This window comes from Dryobates pubescens, chromosome 7 (genome assembly GCF_014839835.1).
Source record: "Dryobates pubescens isolate bDryPub1 chromosome 7, bDryPub1.pri, whole genome shotgun sequence".
Lineage (NCBI taxonomy): Eukaryota > Metazoa > Chordata > Aves > Piciformes > Picidae > Dryobates > Dryobates pubescens.
In genome coordinates, this window is record NC_071618.1 from 26308265 (window position 1) to 26333450 (window position 25186).

The window sequence follows — 25186 nt, forward strand, 5'->3', positions numbered from 1 at the left end:
ATTTTTAGTCTTACATATCTTCTTTCCTGCCCCGCTACCTGCCCTCCCTGCCTGTTTTTTGGGATGATTTCCAAACCTGATCTAGTTGAGGATGCCCCTGCTCACTGCAGAAGGGGTTAGACTAGATGACCTTTGGAGATCCCTTCCAACCCAGACCCTTCTATGATTCCATGATTCATGTAGTTCAACATTATACATCCACAGGATTGTTTGAATCTCACTAGCTAGGTGCCAATTCTTAAATTATGCTGAGATTTGAAGTAAGGATGAGTAGCACCCCACATCCCTGAATGTTCAGAGTCATGATATTATATGCACGATTAAACACTTTATGGAAAGACTCAGTTCATGATAAATGCAGTTATCAATGGACATGGGAAAGTGTCGTGTTTCAGGGGAGGAAAGATGACACTCGACTCGATGTAGCAAACTAAAATGGAAGTTCAGCTTGAGAAATTTCCAAGTCACATATGTGGTATTTGTGCTAACTTCAGGGGGGCAGAACTAGATGACCATTAAAGATCCTTTCCAAAACAGTGCATTCTGTGATTATGTAATACGGTTAGATTGTTGAAATTCTGAATACATATGTTCTCCTAGAATATTTGTCTTCGAAACAGTTTCTTTCTTCATTGTTAGCTCCATTTGGAGTCTCAGAGCAGCGTACCAGTTGAAATTTCCTTTTGTGTTTGTTCAGAACACTCCCATAGGCATATGTCTTCTGTTTCTTCCTTTTACATAATTATAACCAAAAAAATCTTTTTTCACGGTGGTCTTCTCCATGTTATCTGTAGTATAGAAAGTCTTTGTAGTCCCTTGTTTATGCTGCTCCTTTTTATAACCTTTTTATAATTAAAATGGTGATTTTATCCATTTTTAAAAAGCCCAAACAAAATACGTTGAATTTTTCAGGCTTATTTGCAGGCAAGTAACCCTTTTCCTTTCACTTGGGATCTTTTTCATGTTTGAGCACATCTCCCATTATATCTAGCACTTTGCTAGTTACTGCATGCTTCTTAATTGGTTATACTGTTTTAATACAAGTGTCTAATGTTTTCTGATGCTTGTAAACCTGTAGTATGACTGTTTGACTTGAAATGCAGTAAGAATGTTTTTGGACCTTTTCACTTGCTACTGTGTTAAGCTAGTAAAGTCTGTATTCATTTGGTGTAATGATAACCAATTTTAAGCTTGTACTAGCAGATCTATAGTTTATATTAATTACATTAAATTTAACTGTCAGCTAGATCTTTGTAAACTTCTAGTAGATGAAAGGTGTTTTTTTTACTCTTTTGTCTTGCTCTAGGTTTCGACAGAATGCTAGGGAGCTGTGGAGTTACAATGCAGTAGTTGCCGATTCCAGACTTCCCTCAGCTCCAGACATGCAATCCCGGTGTAGTATTTTGAGTCCAGAACTTGCTCTGCCAACAGGTTCCAAAGCTCTAACCACCAGATCTCATGCAGCTTTGCACATTCTAGGTATACATTTGTAGTTGAGTCAGAAGCTTAGATTAATTAAAGAAACATTAATGTATAAATGAATTGTAGTCTAACCTGTTCTGACTTTTTTTGAGTTAAAATTTTACTTTCTAATCTTCCACCATTGCTGTTAACACGATCTGGCTCATGCATTAATTTTAACCTAAATAGTTATCTTCTGCCATCCTAATGATGCTAAACAATTTTAGAGTTCTGATGGAACCTGCTACTACAAGTCAGCATAATAAATTACAAGACATTTCTAGGTGATAGATTTTGGACAGTCTGAAGAGTAAAGTCACTACTGCTAAATTAACCTGGAGTCTCCAAAAGGGGGGGGGAGGGGGGGGGAGAAGAAATGTGCTCTTAACTAAGCTTGGTTTTGTGCTGGGTTAACTCTGCAGATTCAACTCAATCCATGACAGTTTTATTTAATGTAAACACAATATCTAAAACTAGAATTTCTCTTTGCAGTTTTGTATAATGGTTCACTAAGAGTAATATGATTTCCTTTCACAGTCTGAAAAGCCAAAAAATAATCCCACTGTGTTCATAAACTGGCCATGTGCAAAGTACTCAATGCATTGGAGCACCACTTCAGCAGTTATTTTAGCTTGCTTGTGATGAATGATCGGTTCCTTGGCCTGTGAACTGTCTGCTAAAGATGTGATGACTCTTAACTTGAACAGTACTGTTTTGTGTCTGAGTAAAGCATGTTAGGTACCTATGTATATGAAACAAAATGCCTTATATGGAGGCTCTTAAATTTACCCATAGTTCAGTTGTTAAGACTTCAGGTTTTTTTGGCAATACATGAAATGTAAAAAGGAAAAATTAAAAGATGCTGCCAGCTCTTATTTGCCATTGGAAGAGTTGCAAAGTAGAATTAATCACATTTCTTGGTTACTTGAGAAAATTAATAAATTAAGTCCCTCTTCAGTAGCAAACCTTGAAATTCTACAGCAATGACCTCTGACCTAATCAAACCTATAATGATATTCAGTAACTCAATTTGTGGTTTAGGGACAAAACAGTGAGGCTGCTTTCATCTTTTTCAGGAGTAGTCAATTGCATTTCACTGAGTACAGTCAACAGTAAGAAATTTTGAGTTTTTAGGTTTTGCTTTCTTCTAGGTTGCCTTGATACTTTGGCTGCTATGCAGGACTTAAAAATGGGTGTAGCAAATACCGAAGAGGAGACTCAAGCAGTAATGAAGGTTTATTCTAAAGAAGACTACAGTGTTGTCAACAGATTTGAAAGTATGTACACAGTAAAATTTTATAGCACAATCTGATCAGGCTTGTGGAATGAAAGACTAAGCTAGATTAACTGTATTTTTGTTTGGGGTTGTTTTCTTCAGGCCATGGAGGAGGCTGGGGTTATTCAGCCCACTCAGTAGAAGCTATTCGTTTCTGTGCTGATACAGATATTCTGTTAGGAGGTCTTGGTCTTTTTGGAGGTAGAGGTGAATACACTGCAAAAATAAAGGTAAGTTTTGGGGGGTTGTTTTAAGCAATAATATGTTCCAAAATCAGAACTTTAGAAATGCCATAATTCATTTTCTTGATCAATGAGTGATTTAATGAAAAGTATCAGTAATAGAACTAGAGAGCAGCTTTGCAGTGAAAAGTAATGAGCTTCATGCAGGTAAGGTGGGAGAAGTGGATGTCTGAGAACTATTGTTCTTGATTGTCAAGAATTGGCCCATTCTTACCTTCACTAAGTGCCATCTTAGAGGGTCTTGAGCAGATAATGTTAGCGGGTCAAACAGTTCTGTCAACTGCTTTTACAAAGCTCAGAGGCCCCCTTGCTGAAAATTGATGTTTTGGGCTTCAAGTCAGAATCAGGTACTGTGTCAGGATACATGAGGGGCTGCTGCTCAAAGAGTGTTTATTCATAGCTGGAATTTCTTTGGCACCAATTGAACCATTGCATAGCATTGTCCCTACCGCTTCATTATTAAATTTCTGTCTGGATAACTTCTCAAATGGGACTCTTCCACTGAGTTGAATGGCACCAGACATACTTAACTCTACTATGTGCCGAATGCAAGGATAATTTGGGCTGAATTTAAAATATAAACATGCTGATTTACATAGCAAACCTGACTTTGGGTAAAAAACCTCACATAAACAGACAGTATAACAGAGCTCTGGTCTCTGATGAGTGACTTCTGTTCCTGCATTTAATAAGGATTTCAGAAACTTCCCAAAAGACACTGTAAAAGAAATATCCAATATCTGAGACTTACATTAGATGTATATATTCAGAATAAGTTACAGTTATTACTTGCCATTTAGTGGTTTATTGAATTTTCTTTTTCTTTTTTCAGCTAAATATGCATTGAGGTTTCTTTTGGGAAAATGAATGGCATGTGCTTAGTGGAATCATTTGCATAAGAGAACAGATCCAAAATAAGTAGTTGTGCTTTACTCCAGTTTAGCACAATGACCAAGAATTGCAAATGATTAAGGAAAGCCAAGAAATTTAACATACAAAAAGGCGTGACTAATGTTTAAACACTAAAGGCAGTAATCCCATGAAAACTCTTCTATAGTATTATTCTTTTCGACTTGTTTCTCCTGCCTGGGATTAGTTTGTACCCAAAATAAGCTTTTCCAGTCATACCACAGTTAAACTGCATATTAAATAGTTATTTGCAAGAGAAGTTACAGACATATATTGTGATCCTGTTTTGAACTCTCCAAAAGGCAGAAATGACTTCACTGTCACAAGTTCACTTGAGAAAGGTATCATCTTTTTTCCTGGGTCACCAGAGCTGTTTATGACACTGCTGACTGGCTCTCCTAAACAGTCATGCTGTCCTGTTCCATTGAAGTTGAGTGTCTTTCAATCTTTCCCTTTCCAGATGCTCTACATTTGACTTGCCTGCAGAATTCTGTGATTCTGTGATTTAGGGATTTTCTCTACTTAATCTATCTGGGAATAGGTTTGAGAGTGTCAGTGGCTATTTTGGTACTGCAAAATCCTTGCTTCCGTGTGGGAATTTGCCTGTCAGTAATCAGCAATTACTTTTGGGAAGGGGAAAGAACAGTAGTAGACAGTCACCAGAATGCCAGACATTTAAAAGTGCAATTATGAGGTTTCTAACACCTAAGGTGTATTTTTACCTTTTTATTTACTCCACCAGTTGTTTGAGTTGGGCCCAGATGGGGGAGACCATGAAACTGATGGAGACCTTCTTGCTGAAACAGATGTCTTAGCATATGATTGTGCTGCTAGGTAAGATGTTTTCCTTACCTACTTCTTGATCTTTACTTTAACATTCTTCATACACATTTTAAAAACACTTTAAATATCAACAGAGATTATTACATCATTATGCATTTGTTGCAAGTGATGTAAAACTTGCACTCAAAGTGTGTTGGGTTAAGTTAAAACACCAAATACCTCACCAAGCCATTATGGTACTAAATTAAAAAGGAATAATCGTCTCATGTTTGGTTTTGTTAGATCAAAGGCAAATTTGATACTTGTGTGATGAGAAGGCAAGATAATGTTGCAGTAGCAGCTCTTTTGAATACTTCTGTCAAGAAGATGCTTTCAAGCAGAAATGCATTTTGCATTAAACTACTCATTAAGCTTATTGCAAAATGAAGATACTATAACCAAAACAGTTACTGTACTTCAGCTCATTACAATACAGAGTTACTGCTTTAAAGATTTTTGTGCATATAGATGCAATTAGCTATATTTTGTCTACATTTTCATTCATTGTTATGAAATAACATTCAAATTGTTCATGACTAAATCTTCCTTGTTTAATTCTTATGGATTAATACTCCAAGTGTGTGTGCTGTTGTTTTCTTATATGTTAATGTCATTCCTAAGAATATATGTATAAACTCTCCTTATGTACAGATTGGTTGGACTTGATGATCTTTGAGGTCTTTTCCAACCTTGTTGATTCTATTATTCTATGATAACTTTTTTAAAAATTGAATTAAAAGAATATAATAAATACTCTAAACCTTTACTTGCTGTACTATGTTTTAAATATAATTTAGTTTGTGTGTGTTAATTTAATCTCATTTTACTGTTGATACTTGATCTCTGATTGTTTCAAAATCAAGATCAAGCTAGACAGGCATTTTTAGGTTCTTCTAAACTATATTTTAATTAGTACCATATTTTTCAACTAAGTATTACTGTGTGTTGAGCATAAGTGGATACTTGAGATTAATAACTTAATTCTGTTAATTTTCAATTTGCTTTTATAAGCAGAGTTTAATTTGTTGATCTGAAAACTAATTCACATATGCCTTTTTCAAAATTTACTTCTCCCAGAGAGAAGTATGCAATGATGTTTGATGAACCAGTGCTCCTACAAGCTGGCTGGTGGTATGTAGCCTGGGCAAGAGTGTCAGGACCTAGCAGTGATTGTGGATCACATGGACAGGCCTCCATTACTACAGATGATGGGTATGGCTTTTTCTGTATTTTTTTTTTTAATACAGAAGAAAGGACCTAATATTACTTGAATAATAATTGTATTGCTTCTTTTTCAGTGTTGTATTTCAGTTTAAAAGTTCCAAGAAATCAAATAATGGTACGGATGTTAACGCAGGGCAGATCCCACAGTTACTATACAGGTAATATTCTGACCTCTATTTAGAACAATTTATTGATGTATTTCTTAAACAGAAGCCCTGTTCACATAAGAATGTTTTATGAAAATGTGATTGTATTTAGCTAGGGAATCCAGTATCTGCAAAATACAGGGAAAACTTTGTCTCTTTGAGAAGGAATAAATTCACTATACCAACACTTACTACTTTGCCATATTTCTTGCACTTGTTTGTCATATATTATGTTTGGAACTTCCATTTAGTTCTAGAAATCTTCATGATGTCATCTAACATGCTTCATACATTTTAATTTGCTAGTTGGAAAATACTTGCTTTAGTAGGCCTCAGTTTAGGAGGGGTGTACTATTAGATAATTTTAATGGGGGGAGAAGAGGGAAGAGAAAGAAAGAAGATGACAGAAACATCCAAGAAAACCACCCCAATACAAGCCCAAACAAACAAAACCCCAGAACAAATACAACCAAACAAAAGAAACCCAAACCCACCAAACCAAAACCCCAACAAACTCTGTTTTACAAGTTACAGTAATTTGATTATTCCCATGAAAAATGTTAGGTAACCTTTTTAAAAAGCAAGAACTCATTCATTGTATTGCTAATGCATTTTTCAGGTTTCCTCATATCTATGAGAAAACCACTAATTTTTATATTTTTATCTGTATATATATTCTCCCCTGCCTCTACACTGGTTCTGAAACTTGGAATTTCTTCATACCAGCCCTTTTGCACTATGTCCTTTCTAAATATTCCATTCACAGAACAGCTCACTTCTGCCAGTAAGATTTGTGCCCATAGACCCTCATGTCTCCGGAGTCAGGTTTCATTTTGACTGATGCACATAAAGTTCTGGCACAGCCTATTTGGGTTTGGATAATCTCTATGGAGAGATGGCCGTAGCCAAAGACTGACAAGTGCTGTGGCCTCTGTAGGAAGGGTATCACTGAAGAGCCATGAATGGCGCAAAAGGAAAGGTGCTGCAGTAATAGACGCTGCTTCTATTTTTTTTATCTCTACATAGTGTTTAATGTTAAGAAATAACACTTCTAGTTTTAAAAATGTCATCTGAAGATATGCAGTAAATACATGTAATAATTTCATATGTAATTAAATCTTGACTTTATTATCAGTTGTCACAATCTTGCTAATGGAAGGGAATTCAGAGTATGACTACTGGACTAGAATGATTAGGAACTTGAGGATGTTATGCTGAAATGGAACTTTCTTTTTATAATTATTTTAAAGTTCACTTGCAAAACACTAATAGTAAAAATTAATAAAATGAAACAATGCAGATTTCCAGTCAGTTCTTGTATTGTTCTTTCAGGCTGCCAACAAGTGATGGCAGTGCATCCAAAGGAAAACAGCAGACCAGTGAACCTGTGCACATTCTAAAGAGATCTTTTGCCAGAACTGTCTCAGTGGTGAGTATTATGAAGAATCTTTTGTTTCCTCCAAGTTCATTCAATACTTAGGAAACTGAAAAGTACATGTGGAAATAACTAGTACTTTTTAATGGTCTCCTTCATCGAGCAGAGGTTAGGTAGGCTTGATATTGGCTTGAGGGTAAGAGCCTAGAAATGTATTTGTTTACAACGTTGAGGTGCTGAGTTCTAGGGGGAGTGTGGGGTTGAGTTCATACTTACTGTTTGCATTTGACTTACAAGCTTTACTCTCTGCCTAAAAATTAATATTAGCAGGCTTTTTAGAGTTCAGGGGAAATCTATATGGGCTCTTTCATGGCTTCAAAATTACTGTCATTAAGCAGACACCAGTGATAATTCATCTTCCTTTTAGATGCATTCCAGTATACATTGAGGGTCACAGACCATTTAATTAAACTTTGAGTTAAGGAATATTAATAAGCACAGTGAATTGTAACAATTAATAGAAGAGAGTCTGCCATTCCACACAAAGAAGGAAGTTATATCAAATCTTGAGGAATACTTAATGAAGTTGAAATGCAGTAGTGTCATATAGGATAAGGCCAGTTCAGTCTTTGGTTTTGGGTTGGGTTTTTTTAAGTGCAGTTGCTCTCTACAACTACCTGAAGGGGGGTTGTAGACAGGCAGAGGTTGGTCTCTTCTCCCAGGCAACCAGTACCAGAACAAGAGGACACAGTCTCAGGCTGCGTCAGGGGAGGTTTAGGCTGGAGGTTAGGAGGAAGTTTTACACAGAGAGAGTGATTGCCCATTGGAATGGGCTGCCTGAGGAGGTGGTGGGGTCGCCGACGCTGGGGGTGTTCAGGGCGAGGCTTGACAGGATGCTTGGTTGTATGGTTTAGTTGATTGGGTGGTGTCAGATGATAGGTTGGACACGATGATCTCGAAGGTCTCTTCTAACCTGGTTAATTCTATTCTATTCTATTCTATTCTCTTCCTTTTCTGCTATGAGCAGTGATTATTTCATTTTCAGTTACGCCCTGGTTTACATGTTGTACTGCATGTGTTGGTTTAACCAGGACTCTGCATTAAGTGTACTGTCAGTATTCTCAACTTATATTGGAGATGCTGTCTCCATAAGGACACTTGCAGTGCAATTTCCCTAACCAGCTTGGTTTCTCTTACTTGTGTATTCTCTTCAGATGTCTTCTAGAAATCTGCTATATACACCATTTGCAATTTTAGTAATCATATCGTTGTTATATTAGCTACTCAATGTATGCTTGATGAACAGTATTTGCTTTAAGCTATGAACACCCATGACTCTTAATACCCCATACTGTGTTCACCCTCTTCATTATGTTGCTCTCACCATAGATCTGAATTAGGATAAAAGAGTTGGCTTTCTGGAGCATTAGTGTTTTATAGCTATGAACAGTGAGCTTGATTGTTGCAGCTTGAAGGTATTCAATATCAGATACTTCTAGTTTGTCTTCTGAGGTGCAACCTTATAGGACTGTCAACCACATTTAATAAGAATAGAAACAAATTTTTGGACGAACAGATGTTTTTAAATCCTCCAATTCCTTGTGGACTATCACATACTTCTGTTGAATTTCCAAGTACTGTAAACATGATACACTTTCCACAGTTCTGCAGGTCAGAGCAGTTTAAAACAAAGACAGTTCTGGTAAGATATTACTGTTACGACAGGGGAGGTTCAGGCTGGATGTTAGGAAAAAGTTCTATACAGAAAGAGTGATTGCCCATTGGAATGGGCTGCCTGGGGAGGTGGTGGAGTCGCCATCACTGGAGGTTTTCAGGAGGGGACTTGATGGGGTGCTTGGTGCTGTGGGTTAGTTGTTTGGGTGGTGTTGGATTGGTTGATGGGTTGGACGCGATGATCTTGCAGGTCTCTTCCAACCTGGTTTATTCTATGTATTCTATGTAATCTGTATTACACTATTCATATCCAGATGAAGCAAGTAAAATTTGCAGGTGAGTTCAAACAATTATTAGTTCTTAAATAACTGAGAGGCTTCCACACACAAAATGTTACAACTTATAAACTGCTTTTAGCATGATATTACAGTGAAGTGTTCCCTACATTCTCAGTGTTCTTTTTCTCTTGAGCAAACAGGATTTGTATGTTGTGTGGTAGATGTGTATAGACAAATATGGTTTCACAGTAAACATGGATATAGATGCTCTTTGCTTTTCATCTTGTACTGATGCGGGAAGTTCACTTTGTTTTTAACATAAAATCTGTCTTCTGTATCCTTCATACCCTGAAACAGGAATGTTTTGAGTCTTTGTTGAGCATTCTTCACTGGAGCTGGACAACGCTGGTGCTGGGAGTTGAAGAGCTTCGTGGGCTGAAGGGATTCCAATACACTGCTACTCTTTTGGATTTAGAAAGGTTGCGTTTTGTGGGCACTTGCTGCCTGAGGCTGCTGAGAGTGTACACCTGTGAAATATATCCAATATCAGGTATTACTCTTAGCTCACTTGTTTCATGTTTATCAACAAATAGTAATCTATAGAATATTAAATTTTTGATCTAATTTTTCATGTAGGATATGCTGTAAAGTGAAATTGCTTATACAGATGGTTTTATTGGAGCAATTAAGAGACCTGCTGTCAGCAATTGGACATTTTCAATGATCTGCATAACCGCACATCTAGCACTATGTTTACACTAACTTGTGTGTATCTGTAATGGGTTGAGGCAAACCCCCTCCCCTCCACGCGCAGAAATAACGACTCAGACAAACTGATTGCAAAAATAGTGGAGAGTTTAAATAGAGAACAGTGAGTGTGCACAAAAGGAAACATAGTGACAAGAAAGAAACCAAAATAAACCCAGAAAGACCCCAAACCCCACCTGAGGGTGCATCCAAAACCCCCAGGGCTCCTCCTTCCCCTTCCCTATTATTAGGCTGGTCTCAGCTGGCCAGATCTGAGCCTGCCCATCCCCCAGTGGCCTTGGGCCCAATCAGGCCCATGGCCGGGAGATCTCTCCCCCAGTTACCAAGTCTCGGAGAGGGAAGGAAAGAGGAAGTGCCAGACCCCACCGCAAAATTTATAGTGGTGCAAGGGATTATGGTAGAAATACCTAATTTCCTGCCTCCACCCACTGGGATGGACTTCTGGACACAGGAAACACCTCTGTAGCAGAGGGCACCCAGCCCAAACTACGACAGTATCTTAGAGTTACTTTCTTGTTCCACTGGAGAGTTCAGTTCTTTTGGGCTACATGTATCTTTTTTTTTTTTTTTCTATTTCTGTATACAGTAGCTGCTTTAGTGGTGAGCACTATTTAAATTTGAAATGCAGTATCTCTTCTTCATGCCTGTAGTTTAACAATGCTCATATTAAAATGCAGCATGTGTTGTGAAAGACTGGAAAACTGGAAGTTTTTGATGTTCAGATTTCTTTGATGTAGTTTGATAGCCTTCAGTTCTGTGAATATCAATTCATCAATGCTGCTACATTCTAATTGTTTTGTTTGCATGTGAAATGTGCATTTTTACATGAAGGTATTTCATTTATTGTACATTTAATGCTCCTCTTTGTGTAACCTTGTAGCTACAGCTAAGGCGGTTGTAGAAGAAACCAGCAAACTAGCAGATTGCATTGGAAAAACTAGGACCTTGCTGAGAAAGATTTTGTCTGAAGGAGTTGATCATTGCATGGTCAAGCTGGATAATGATCCACAAGGATACCTCAGTCAGCCTCTCAGTCTTTTAGAAGCTGTTCTTCAGGAATGCCACAATACATTCACAGCTTGCTTTCATTCATTTTATCCAACACCGTCTCTCCAGTGGGCATGCCTTTGTGACTTGCTGAATTGTTTGGACCAGGTACATTGAAATGAAACAAGTAGATATTGCAACTTAGCTTGCCCTTTCGCTCAAGGAGGAGCCAAGCTGTATCCTTTTTTCCAACCTTTATTACTTTTTTGTGTTCATCCTGGTTTGCAACTTGGGTTATTTTAATAATTTTGGTTTGGCTTGGTTTGTTTGGATTTGTTGTTTGGTTTGTTGCTTTTTTTAACTCAAGTGTCCACATTCAACAAGAGCCTTGGAAATTCTGTTTCCTGTAGCAGTCCGATTCTTTCTTGGAGAGTGAAGAAAATTTATGGTGCTGATGACTCAGCACATGCTTTTTCAGTATTGAGGCTACAGCTTATATATGATTACTCTTTCTGCATGTTGCTTATTACTCACTAATACTTAAGTACTTTCTCATTACTTGTTCAACTGTATTCTGACCCAGCAAAGTACATGAGAAGCTGCCAATATTCTTCTAAGTGTCTTCTTGTGGAGAAGCATCCCACAAATAAACAGCGTAGTTGATGGCTTATATTGATTGCACTGAGCTGTAAACTGTTTCTTTGCATGAAAAATTCATTTAGCATGTAAAAATTCAAGGAAGAAGCAGTTCTCTAATATATTATTCTAATTAAATTGTTTCATTATCATAAGTGCTTTGTCTTCAAAGGGTACCATATCAAAAGTCATTTTAAATGGATTTGTTATTTTAAAACATGTCAGTGAACAAATTTTAATTACTCCAGTTTTAAAGCTCATAAAAATGGAAGTTCATGAGAGAACATAATGTAAAATTCACAAGAAAACTAACAGTGTATGAAAGTCTTTCTCCAAGTTATTCTTATACCTAGCAGAAATCCTGAGGGTTCTTTTCCAGAATAGCTGCTTCATCATTTACTTCGAATGCAACAATCCCATTCTATTAATTTCTTTTTGTATTTTTTTAGGATATTCAGGAAGCAAACTTCAAAACCTCCAGCAGCCGACTTCTTGCTGCCGTTATGTCTGCTCTCTGCCATACTTCAGTAAAGCTGACCTCTATCTTTCCGATTGCTTATGATGGAGAGGCGTTGCTGCGATCAATGGTTAAACAAGTCAGCACTGAGAATGACTCTGCTCTGGCCCATCGCTTTCCTCTCTTGGTTGCACACATGGAAAAACTTAGTCAGGTTAGGATATATTCTAAAACTCTCACAGTTCAGCTTTTCAGTTTTGTAAGTTGAAGTTTTAGCTTTACAAGGATATGGTTGAAAATGCCTCTTTCCTTTCTCAAAGGCATGTTTTTTTCAGAAACTTAGTGTTTTATCCAGTTTTCATCTTTCTCTGTCATATATTGAAATTATTTCTAGTTTGGACAAGGAGCAAAAATTGCCCTTTATTTTGGAATATAGGTGGGCAGCAATATAGTTTGCCGTTGTCTTCTGTTGCATAGTGTTTTCTGCAACAGTTTGTTTTCTGCAACAGTTTTCCAGCTTTTTCATGTGATCATAAGAATGAGTATGTAGATAGATTCAGGGTTTTGTGGAAGGGTCAATGCAGCTTTGGTAATAAGAAAAGTCTTGGCTTAAACTGGAGTTTTTAAAGGAGTCAACAAGCAGGTAGACAAGGGAAGCCCACTCTATCAAAAGTTATTAAACAATTTCTTAATCAAGGGTTCTTGAATGTTGTATTTTTGCAGTTGTATTATTGCAGAACAGATTTACGGGAATGAAAAGGGTAAAGATAATAGTCAATGATACGGGACTAAAGAATGATATTACCAAGTTCATAGAATGGTCTGGGCCAGAAGGGACCTCCAAAGGTCATCTAGTCCAACCTCCCTGCAGTCAGCAGGGACACCCCCAACTAGACGAGGTTGCCCAGGGCCTTGTCAAGCCTCACTTTGAATATCTCCAGGGAAGGGGCCTCAAGCACTTCCCTGGGCAACCTGTTCCAGTGTTCCACTACCATCATAGTAAAGAGCTTGTTCCTAACATACAATCTAAATTTGCTCTTCTCCAGCTGAAAGCCATTGCCCCTTGTCCTGTCACTGCAGGACCTTACAGACTCTCCCCATCCTTCTTGTAGGCCCCCTTCAGGTACTGGAAGGCTGCTATTAGGTCTCCCTGGAGTCTCCTCTTCTCCAGGCTGAAGAACTCCAGCTCCCTCAGCCTGTCCTCATAGCAGAAGTGCTCCTACCCCTTACTCTGGACCTGCTCCATCAGGTCCATGTCCTTCTTATATTGAGGGCTCCAGACCTGTACACAATACTTAGATGAGGTCTCAACAGAGCAGAGTGAAGTGGCAGAATCACCTCTCTGGATCATCTGGCAATGCATCTTGTGATGCAGCCCAGGATGTAATTTGCCTTCTGGGCTGAATTATGGGAATTCTGAATAGTGCTCTTCAATTTAGAAAACAAGAGTGGTAAGATCTTACAAAATTATGACTGATGCCTTAAAAGTAAATAAAGGATAACTGTTCAGTCTTCCAAAAGTTTTAAGCAATGTGACTTCAGTAACGGGTAATTTCAAATCTTGCTGTTCATAAAATGCTCAGTTATGCTGCAGAACATATTCCTGTGGTCTATTATTATGCTAAAGACAAAGTTCTATGCAGGCATCTCTGCAGATTTGTTTAACCAGATTGTTTCTCTCTCTCTGTTGACTACTTTTCTGATAGACAAAATGGTGAGGACAAACTTCTCTTTTTTCATAAGTAGAGCCCATTTTGTTTTTCTTCATAGGGAATTAGTTTCAGTATGGTAACTATTTCAAAAAGCAGGTAATATCACTGCTAGGTAGAAGACATCTGTCTTAGCTTAGATTAGTATCATAATCTTCTTTCAGTGAAGATAACTGTTTCCATAATCACCTCACCACTGATTTTATTTTACCTTTTTGCATAGAACATTCTTTTTGCTAACATCAAAGCTAAAATCTTTTAACTTCCCTTTTAGACGGTGATCATAGGTAGCTACTGATCTGTTGCATTCTAATGTATTCTTACAGATAGAACATCAGTGAGGATGTCTTGGTCCAGAGACATAAAGAGACTCAGTTCTTTTGAATATTCCCATGTTATGAAATTAGAGGCACAAACGAGACCAAAATATCAACAGCGAGGATATTTATTACACAAATAAAGTGGATGGATCAGAAGGAGACAGAACAGAGAGTGAGAGGGAGAATAGGGGGAGAGAAGAGGAAAGGAATTATATTATCACACCCCTCACCCCCAAGACAGTTTGGGTCTGTGAAGGAAGGGTGCTGCAGCTTTGGCGTCTTTGTTGGCTGTGCTGTCCTCTGAGCAGCCTCTTCAGCTCTGTGAGTTGCAGCAGGCAGAACTTAGGACACAGAGAGAGGGTTCCTCTTGGTCTGCTTCATCCAGGCTACATGGTGATGTCTCTGACATTTTTATCTCTCTTGGTATTCTCTCCATTTGTCTTCAGTACAGCATTGCCCCGGTCTTCTCCTTCTGTCGTGTTCTCAGCGGCATTGTCCAGGTCTTTTCCTTCTGTGTTTTCCGTCTCCTGAGCCAGTAGTTGCTCAGGTCTTTTATACAGTTTTTAGGTATGTATAGTTCAAAGAATATCGATAGCAGTGGCCTCGGCCCATTACTATTTCCAGGGCAGCTGCAGTCTGGGGAGCAATCTTTATCTGTGCACCTTCCAGAGAATCATTCCAGTGTCATCTGCCCAATACACATCAGCTATTGTCTGGGCCAGCAGCAAAGGTGATTTTATCTTTGTTGAGTCACATCAAGAGAGACAAGATTGAGTCTCTCACAGAGGACTGTAAGAAAATACATCCTCCTCCTCCTCCTCCTCCTCCTCCTCCTCAGGAGATGTTGTATATCTCAGTACTACCTTGCACTGGGAATTTAATAATATCATCAGTAATTCAACAGAGGAATACTGCAATAGCTTTGAGAATTATTTCAATTCCCTTTTTTTGTTTGTTTTTGGAGTTTTGTTTGTTTGTTTTTAACCCTTGAGACATTTCTTATTTCTAAGAAGCCATGGATTTTTCAATTACATAATGCTTATAATATGTGAAAATCAGTGTGTCACTTGTCATTTTTCTCTTCATAATGCAGAGTGAAGAAAATGTTTCAGGGCTGACGAGCTTTCGGGAGGTGCTGGAGAAGATGTTGGTCATTGTTGTTTTACCAGTACGGAACAGCCTTAGACGAGAAAATGAACTCTTCTCTTCGCATCTGGTTTCTAATACCTGTGGGTTGCTTGCTAGTATTGTGAGTGAGCTTACAGCATCAGCATTAGGATCTGAGGTAAAGTTTCTAAAAAAAACATTACTGGGAATCTTTCATGTGTAGGAATCGGGCTGTGTAGGTATGCAGGTCTTTGACACGTGCTTGAGTTCTCGGTAGCTTTTAGATATTTCACATGGATTTAAAAGCGTGTATTCACTATATCAGGGGACTACTATTGATAATTAACTGCTTCATTATGGTTTCAGAATACTGCAAAGTTTACCAAACAGCAATTTGAATGCTTCTGGTTTTGTATGCATGTCTCTGCACATACATATTCTCAAAATATAATTTGCCCATTGCTTACTGGAGGCAGTGCCACATACCTGAGTATCATGGTCTCTCAAGTGCCTCATGGTGTTTGAAGCTTGTCAGCTTCTGATTATGGGTTAGTTTGTGCTTTGTTTCTGCACTGTTTTCCTCCTTTATGTGCAAGATGCTCCTTACATATCTTTATATAGTCAATATTGTATTAGTATTGTATTTGCTGTATTATTAGACTTTTTCCAGTTTATTTGCTTTGTGTTCAAAATTGAGAATAGTACTGAGTTCACCTTCTTGAAATGCAGAGATTCATTATCACACAGAAGTTCCATTTCATGAGACTATGATGTCATTAAATGATGGAAATTTCCATGATTTTGTTAAAGGGATGTCACTCTGTACTGTCAGCTGGCTTTTCTCACAGATAGGACCAAGCTTTTGATAACATCTTGATTAAAGATGTTTCTACTATTACATTATAGTATGTCCTCTCTCTATCTTTACCTTTCCTGGGGCAGAAATACCCAACTTTTCATGAAGCAGTTAAGCTATATTTCATACATATTCATCGTAGAAAATAATATTTATATAGTTGGGAGGGGAGAAATCCGAGGAATTGGGATTCCTAATTAATAATTAACTATTAATTTCTTTTTTTTTTTTTTTCTTTTTGGTCTGTATTGAATAGAAGGCCTAATAATGGCATCTTCTGTGCTTTGCCAGTTGATATTTTAAAATTTCCCTGGTTGAAAATGCAGTGATTTAAGTCACTTACCTTCACTTTTTTTGAAGTTGTCTGACTTTGAACAGTTAAATTTTTTCTGGTACTTGTATTTAATTTTCTACAGGTTGATGGGCTGAACTCTCTCCATTCTGTCAAATCTACTCCAAACCGATTCACTAAAACAAGTCAGGGAAGAAGCTGGAATACTGGGAATGGATCTCCTGATGCAATATGCTTCTCTGTTGACAAACCTGGTGTCGTTGTAGTAGGATTTTCTGTTTATGGAGGAGGAGGAATTCATGAGTATGAGTTGGAAGTACTAGTTGATGATGTAAGTACTGCATTTGAGCAAGCAACTTGAACAAAAATGACCTCCTTTTTTTAATAATGTTTTACAAAGTAGTATTGTAATATTTTCATAGTGTGGGCTATCAGTAAAGCACTACACTACTAGTAGGGTTTATCTGGTTTGCTCATGGTGGTGATTTTTGTGATATTTCAAACTATATACCATATCCAGTAGGATCAAATCTTGGTTGCAGTCTTGAAAAGTTGCTTCAAATATCATTTGTAATGAAGTATAGTTGACTTTTTCATTTCCAGGACCTAAATGTAAATTAGTGCCAGTTCTCTCTTCAAACTGTAAGGGCGATAGTGAAATAAAGCAGACTGAGTTAAAACATTTTAAACCAAAAATGGAAGAAATGGGTAACCTGCCAGCATGGTCAGGCTGTAGCTGCAGATGTGTTGAATGTTGTTGAAGTACTCCCTTATAAGAAGCATAAAACTGTGCTGTGTTATAATGAAGAAAAATCTCTCTTTTTTCACATCTAGCTGTTCTCTTTAGCCAATGGTTTGACTATCTTCCAAAGTGCAAGTGTAGGTTGATATGGAAAATTATTAGCCTCTCTGCTGAGTAATTTCTGTTTTTAGCAGAAAGGCTTTACTGTTGACTCTGAATAGGTTTTTCATCTTGAATTTATTTGTAATGCATGGTCTGTGAATGTGTCAAGCATTTACATTATAAATGTATTAAAAGTGACTTTGCTTATTTGAATCAGAGTGATCATACTGGAGATTCAACTCATTCTCATAGATGGACATCTTTAGAATTGGTTAAAGGAACTTACACCACAGATGATTCTCCCAGTGACATAGCTGAAATCAGAATTGACAAGGTTGTTCCACTGAAGGTAAGCAAAAGTGCACATCTGTTGGTTTCATATAACTTTTTTAGGTTGCAAAAATGAAAATGTTGAATGTAAATTGTTTGGATTTTTTTGGCGTACGCATTTACGTGTTGTTGACATGTTTGCTTTATGGAGTTGTAGTTCCATCCTGTAACTGAAAAGTTCAAATTCTGGCAGCAGAAGGAAAAACTCTTGATTGTTGTAATAGACTTAAGAGGGATTGTAATTGCTTAGTCATTTCAGAGTATTCTTGAATGTTCAACCTTCTTGGATACCTGGTCACTCTTAGTAATTTGTAGTAATATTTTACTTAAGTTATTGTCCATAGTTTGGGAATTCAGAACAGTTTTGACTTCTGTTAAATGCTGGATCCTTCTCAGTTAATTCATTTATAGAGTGCTTTAAAGGACTTTTCAGACTTCAGTATTAATGTCAAGTAAGAGTTCATAATACCTTGAAGCCTAATTTATGTACTTGTTTTATATTATGTACTATTTTTTACTCTCTTTTTTAAGGAAAATGTGAAATACGCAGTTCGCTTGAGGAATTATGGAAGCCGGACTGCCAATGGAGATGGAGGAATGACCACAGTTCAGTGTCCAGATGGTGTAACATTTACCTTCAGTACATGTAGTCTGAGCAGCAATGGCACAAACCAAACACGAGGACAAATTCCACAGATCGTTTATTACAGGTTAGTGTGTTGTATGATCCAAAAAAAGCAAATACTTGGTTTTGAGAAGTCACGCAAATAAATACATATGGAGTGTGTTTGAACTATGCTGAAATACAAGTAGAATTGCTGTTTATGCAAATACCATGAAAGGCCATATCAAAAGAAGTGTGTTAATGCACTTCTGACAAGGGCAGTAATGCTTTGGAAGGATTTGTGGAAAAGTAGCCAGCTGGAATTGCACCCACTCTCAGTCACTAATAAATGCCAGTTGAAAAGGCCTGAAGCTGACAACAAAACTACAATTCTAGGACATACTGACACCAAAAAAAAATCTTTACATAAAGCTGGTTAGTTTAATTCACGGAGAAGGGCAGGTACCCTTGGAAAAGCATATCAATTAATACACGTGATTTGAAAAGCATCTAATCAAAAGAAACTTTTCAGAAAAATACTTTTCATATTTTCTACCAAATAAAAATGAAATTATTGCAAAGGGCTAATGCTGAGGCATGGCCTCCAAAATACCTTACATGTGGGGTTATTTGTTTCCTTCATTGTTTTATCATAAATTGCTTTACTTATTCTATGTTTAAAATGAGTTAGTCATGTTTTTTAATACAATTTTGTATTTTGTGAACTTACTTTAATTTAATCCCCTATCCAGGAGTGAGTATGATGGAGATCTGCAATCCCAGCTTTTGAACAAAGCTAATGAAGAAGATAAAAATTGCAGCAGGGCTCTTTCTGTTGTGAGTGCTGTTGTACGAGCAGCCAAAGATCTGTTGCACAGAGCTCTTGCTGTAGATGGTAAGGCTTTTGAATGTTGACTTTCCAGATTTACATTTCAGAATCTTTTGATAGCAAGAGTTAATAGAATATCAATGATACAAGAACTCTAATAATTCTCTTTTGCTTTACAAACAATGTTTTTCTAACCTTTAATTTCTGTAGGTAACAAACTTTGAGTAACTTTCTAAGCGATTGAGTTGCACTTGAGATATCTTAGGGAGATAGCTTGTCTAAATCTGCTCATCAGTTTAGCAATTAACTTATTTAAAGCTGCTATGATTCTTCCTTTCCTAAAGAAAGGCGATGATAGGTCAGTTCCAATTTGTTTTGCATGTTTTGCACAGTGGTGGCAATCAGGAAGGCTGGTGAGTGTAATGCGTTCATAAGCACTTAAATGTCCATTTTTGAAGGATGTAGACATTAGGGTCTTCAGCCATTCTAGTCAAAACATCCATAATATTGCGTAGTGTTACAGAAATTGATTTGGAGGGCTGGTGGAAGCTGCTTGTTCTATTTTTTTTTAATTTTTTTTTTAATACTACAGAAATTAAGAATACAGCTTTACAAAATGGCAAAGAATGCAATAAAATTAGGCTCTAATTGGATGAGGACATTTTTTAACAGAGAACTGTATTTAATGGCTCATTCATCTCAAGCGAACTTTGAAGGTTTAGAATTTAACAATGCACAGATAATGGAAGTAATTTGAAATAAACACTGTTGTGGAAGCTAGGCATTTAACCTGTAAAAAGCAAACCACAAAAATAAGATGCATTTTGAACCATGGTATATTTATTAATAATACTTCTGTTGGTAATTCTTTGTTTAGCTGAAGACATTCCAGAACTACTCAGCTCTTCCAGTCTGTTTTCAATGCTGCTTCCCCTCATAATAGCGTACATAGGACCAGTAGCGGCAGCTATTCCCAAGGTATGCTCTTCAACAGAAATTACTGGAGAAATTTAAGAATGATGAACAAGGAAAATGTTTACTCTGGAAATCTGAACGTCTTGATTTCTTAATATTTTGTGAATTAGTGGTTTATGTTTGACCACATGACTCATGAGTTCTCCAAGAGTCAAGAAGTTTGGAAACATGTCGTGTTTAAATCTTTAAACTTAAATTGAAGACATTATAAAAAAGGCAGGTTTATAATGACAGGAAAAAACAAGTAGTTAGAAGGATCTGCATTTACAGTTCATTGATGTGAGTTTGGTAGAGTGAAATGTTAGGGGGTTTTTTTAATATAATGTAAGTTCTATATTTTCATTAAACATACAAAGCAATGGTACCTGCTCATTAAATTATTTCTATCAGTTATAGAAATAGGAAGATATCAGCCATAAATAAAAGCAACCTTACTTTTCAGTGGCATAGCGCTCTTCCATGTGCCTGGTCTGGAACACTCTTGAAATCTGTTACTAGATTTACAAATGTCATTAATTCATAGCTAGTAGACACTATTGTCTTCTGTTGCTTTTTCTTTAACTGCAAGTTCTTTTCTGACTCTCCTTAAAGGGGAAGGAAAGAAGACTGGGCACTTGAAATACAGCAGATTCACTTAATTACCTTGTTACTGTAATGAACCAAGTGCTTTGCTGTAGAAGTGTTTCTCTCCTTTGAAAATATTATAAATATTAACAGGAAACAATGCAGTGCTTAACGCTACACACATTAAAATACGTTGAGTTGTGGGGGGTTGAAAATTCCCCCAAAGTCAGGAGAAGCCAGAGCCGAAGAAGCAAAAAGAGAAAAAGATTTTCATTACTAGCTTGTGTTTGTTATCTGTCCAATTGATTGTTTAGAACTTAGCATTATTTTCCTTTTTACACCCAATAGTGATTTATTTACATTCTACCACTTTCTGTTCAAGATCTGTGGAAAATTTTAAAGGCACAGCCTAAAACTACCACATGAGTGGAGAAAAAACAATGTTAGTACTGAACAAAGTATTACTGGACTGTGACTTCAGTATGGTATTTGCTTTCTGTCGGCTTGTGCTTATTGTGTGTTACTATTAGAGCTTTTTAGTAGGTGCTTTAGCTGAAGGTACCTTGCAGTTGTGTACAGGTAGGCTTTTTTTTCATCTTTGGCAAGTTTCCAAGAGAAGTATTTGAGATTCATGTAGTGATGTTTTTTCTATCAGGATTGTGTAGATGCAGAATTTTAAAATAACTGGATGATTGGTAGTAGTTATTCTGATATTCTGAATATCCAGAGCACCCATTGCAGTGAAAGGTAACTTTGAGAGTATTGTTTTCACAGTCATAAGCAATACTTCAGTGTGTGTGGTCTTATGTTACAGGTTGCTGTTGAGGTCTTTGGCCTAGTACAACAGTTACTTCCTTCTGTGGCAGTTCTGAATCAGAAATACGCCCCTCCAGCTTTTAACCCAAATCAGTCAACAGACAGTACCACGGGAAACCAACCTGAGCAAGGGCTTTCAGCTTGTACTACCTCCAATCACTATGCTGTTGTAGAAAGTGAGCATCCTTATAAACCTGCTTGTGTTACACACTACAAGGTAAGCTCTGTTTCCAAGTGCATGTGTCATTTTTGAAAGCTTTTGACATGTGGGTTTTGTTTTGTCAGGTTTTGCTGTGTGAAAAATTGTTGTCACAGATGGTAATTCATACCAGTGTTTCCTTGGTGACAGAGGATACAGAGAAGGCAGAGTTGCTAAATGCTGCCTTTGTCTCTCTCTGTACTGCTGGAGGCTGTTCTTGTGGGAGCCCGTGGCCCCTAAGTCCCCAGAGAAAGGCATGGCAAATGAGAAATTTTCCTTGATTGATGAGGACTGGGTTAGAGAAGAGTTAAGTTATTTGGACTTCCATAAATCCATGGGTCCTGATGGGATGCACCCAAGGGTGCTGAGGGGGCTGGCAGAGGTTATTGCCAGACTACTGTCCATTATCTTTGGTAAGTCATGGCAGACAGAACAGCTGAGGCAGTGTGGTCTGGATTGTCAGGTAGTGAGGCGGATTGAGAACTGGTTGAAGGAAAGAAAGTTGTGGTCAATGGGACAGAGTCTAGTTGGAGGCCTGTAATTAATCGAGTCCCTCAAGGATCAGTACTGAGAGCAGTGCTGTTCAATGCATTCATCAACAATCTGGATGAGGGGACAGAGAGAGCACTGTCAGTAAGTTTGCTGATGATACCAAACTGGGTGGAGTGGCTGACACACCAGAGGGTTGTGTTGCCATTCAGCAGGACCTGGACAGGCTGGAAAGCTGAGAACAAGGGCAAGTTTATAGACTTGCACCTAGGAAAGAACAACCCCATGTATCAGTATAGGTTGGGGACTGACCTGCTGGAGAGCTGTGAATGGGAAAGGGACCTGGGGTCCTAGTGGATGGGAGGTTGACTGTGAGCCAGCAATGTGCTCTTGTGGCCAAGAAGGCCAATGGTATCCTGGGTTGTATTACGAGGGGTGTGGTCAGTAGGTCGAGAGAGGTTCTTCTCCCTCTCTACTCTGACCTTGTGAGACCATGTCTGGAATATTGTGTCCAGTTCTGGGCCCCTCAGTTTCAAGGAGGACAGGGAACTGCTTGAGAGAGTCCAGCACAGAGCCACGGAAATGATTAAGAGAGTGGAACATCTCCCTTATGAGGACAGTCTGTGGGAGCTGGGGCTCTTTAGCTTGGAGAAGAGGAGACTGAGGGGGTGACCTCATTAATGTTTATAAATACGTATAGGGTGAGTGCCAAGAGGATGAAGCCAGGCTCTTCTCAGCAATGCCCAATGACAATACAAGGGCCAATGGGTGGAAGTTGAGGCATAGGAAGTTCTATGGAAACAGGAGGAAGAATTATTTCACTGTGAGGGTGACAGAACACTGGAACAGGCTGCCCAGGGGGTTTGTGGAGATTCCCTTTCTTGGAGATATTCAAGACCCACCTAGCTGAGCTCCTGTGTGGCCTGGTATGGGTGATCCTGCATTGGCAGGGGGGTTGGACTAGATGATCTCTTGAGGTTCCTTTCAGCCCCTGACATTCTGTGATTCTATGATATTATTTTTGTACTGCTTTCTAGAGAAACTGAAAAAAAAGAAAAGCTAGTCCTCCCAAACATGCACCTAACTAGTCATTTCTTTTTTTCAGGTAACTTTTCCTGAATGTGTCCGGTGGATAACAATAGAGTTTGACACTCAATGTGGCACTGCTCAATCAGAGGATGTTCTTCGTTTATTAATTCCTGTCAGAATTGCACAGAGTTTAGGATTTGGACCAAAGCATTCCTCTGTTCATGAAAACCTAAATTCATGGATAGAACTGAAAAAATTTTCTGGATCTTCAGGATGGCCTACAATGGTATTAGTATTGCCAGGTAATAGATACTGTAATAATTTCTAGCAATATGAATTGTTGAAATAGTGAGAAGTTTGATTTTGGCAGGGGGGTGTTGTTGGTTTTTTGTTTGGTTGTTTTTTTTTTTCATCTTGGAAGACGAAGTTGCAAAGGTGTTTCCATCTAAGTTGTCAAGAATTCATTATGAGCCATCAGTTAATTACGTTTATGTTTGGTTTCTTGTCTGAAGTGTTGGTATGCATGTTAATCAGTTTTTCTTCACATGTTACATATAAAGCTTGGGTTTGATTCATGCTTATATAGAAGAAACATACAAAAAGAGGATAAATTTAACTGCTTAAAAAAAAAGAAATTACTTTGTGTCCTTCTACTTCCTGTTAAGGAAATGAAGCTCTTTTTTCTCTGGAGACTGCATCAGACTATGTGAAAGATGAAAAGGCTTGTTTTTATGGTTTCAAATGTTACGCAATTGGATACGAATTTAGTCCAGGATCTGATGAGGTAAGGAAAAAGAGAAGGGGCTACCATTTCTGCACCTATTCAGTCACTCATCTAAAGCCTTTGTTGTTTGGGGTTTTTTTGTGCTAAAAGTGTTTGTATCTCTATTCTGACTAAATAGCATTAGCAAAACATTTTTGTATCACTTCGGTGTAAGTTTTTAATGTTTTTTGTTGCAGACATTATTTGATTGGAATACTTTAATCTGTGTATTACTGGAATGGCTTTTGGTTTAGTTTGTTTCTCTGATGGCAGTTTAAAAATTCATAGCATGATTTAATCTAGTGTGTTGGTGAGATACAGAATCTCCTGGAATGCTGACCTGGTCTTTCATCAGAAATACAAAGGACTGGGACTTCCAGATACACATTTTATATTTTACTGTCACTGCTAAGTATGGAACAACAAATTTGTGTTGTTGTTCCAGTGTTTACTCATACTGTAACTCTTGAGTTCCTGGCCATGCCATGAGATTTTGTCTACCGGTCATTGTATCTTACTTCTAAGCACAAGTTTTCACCACTGTCTTTGTGGAAATGTGAACATAACATTTCTTTCATGTCCTTGCACCAGTGCTTTATTTTGGCTTGTTTTAAAAGATTACTAAAAACACATAATATGCATTATAGTAATTCCAGAAAAATAGCCCTTCCCTTGTCTTGGAAGTCTTTGGTCCTATTGCTTCACCTAAAAGGTGAAGTTTTCAAAGGCGTTTACAAATGCTTTTAGCACTCAGCATTAAAATACTCTAGCCGATATGTTAACTATGTTAATTAAAGAAAAGTTGTTGCAAGTAATAGTTTTCAAACATACTTTAATTTATAGTCCAAATACTCTAATGTCCTATGAACAAAAATAAAATTTTGCAGTATCTACATCTACCTTGCATGTTGGGACTAAAGCCTCCATAAGTAATTTAAGTAGTTGAACATGCAATGCTAATTTCTTCTGAGAGCATTGAACTGAACTGACCATTGGTGACCACTTGTTTTCTCTAGTTTAAAAGAACAAAGTGTCATTACGACCTAATTCAAGTCTGTGAAGTTAGTTTTTCCACATAAATACTTTCTTCCTCCAAAGCACAAATTTCACTTGGTACTGTTACCTAAATACAGTGTATTGAATGGCATTTGTTGTTAGGGAGCTCTCTGCAGAAACTGAAAGATACCACTGAGTGTGAACAAGGG

The 25186-nt window shown here is 37.7% G+C and overlaps 1 protein-coding gene across 1 annotated transcript in view; it reads left to right on the plus strand.

Annotated features, from left to right (window-relative positions):
* The window catches only part of MYCBP2 (MYC binding protein 2), a 190005-nt gene that overhangs the window by 81031 nt on the left and 83788 nt on the right, over positions 1-25186 (plus strand). Inside the window, exons 24-42 of the mRNA XM_054163003.1 lie at positions 1307-1479; positions 2613-2738; positions 2840-2967; positions 4631-4722; positions 5788-5922; positions 6009-6092; positions 7413-7509; positions 9765-9957; positions 11056-11330; positions 12248-12469; positions 15378-15569; positions 16664-16870; positions 17601-17732; positions 18245-18423; positions 19070-19212; positions 20024-20124; positions 21500-21718; positions 23295-23520; positions 23884-24002. Of these exons, the coding sequence (XP_054018978.1) occupies positions 1307-1479; positions 2613-2738; positions 2840-2967; positions 4631-4722; positions 5788-5922; positions 6009-6092; positions 7413-7509; positions 9765-9957; positions 11056-11330; positions 12248-12469; positions 15378-15569; positions 16664-16870; positions 17601-17732; positions 18245-18423; positions 19070-19212; positions 20024-20124; positions 21500-21718; positions 23295-23520; positions 23884-24002 (3043 nt within the window). The remainder of the gene's footprint in view (positions 1-1306; positions 1480-2612; positions 2739-2839; positions 2968-4630; positions 4723-5787; positions 5923-6008; positions 6093-7412; positions 7510-9764; positions 9958-11055; positions 11331-12247; positions 12470-15377; positions 15570-16663; positions 16871-17600; positions 17733-18244; positions 18424-19069; positions 19213-20023; positions 20125-21499; positions 21719-23294; positions 23521-23883; positions 24003-25186) is intronic.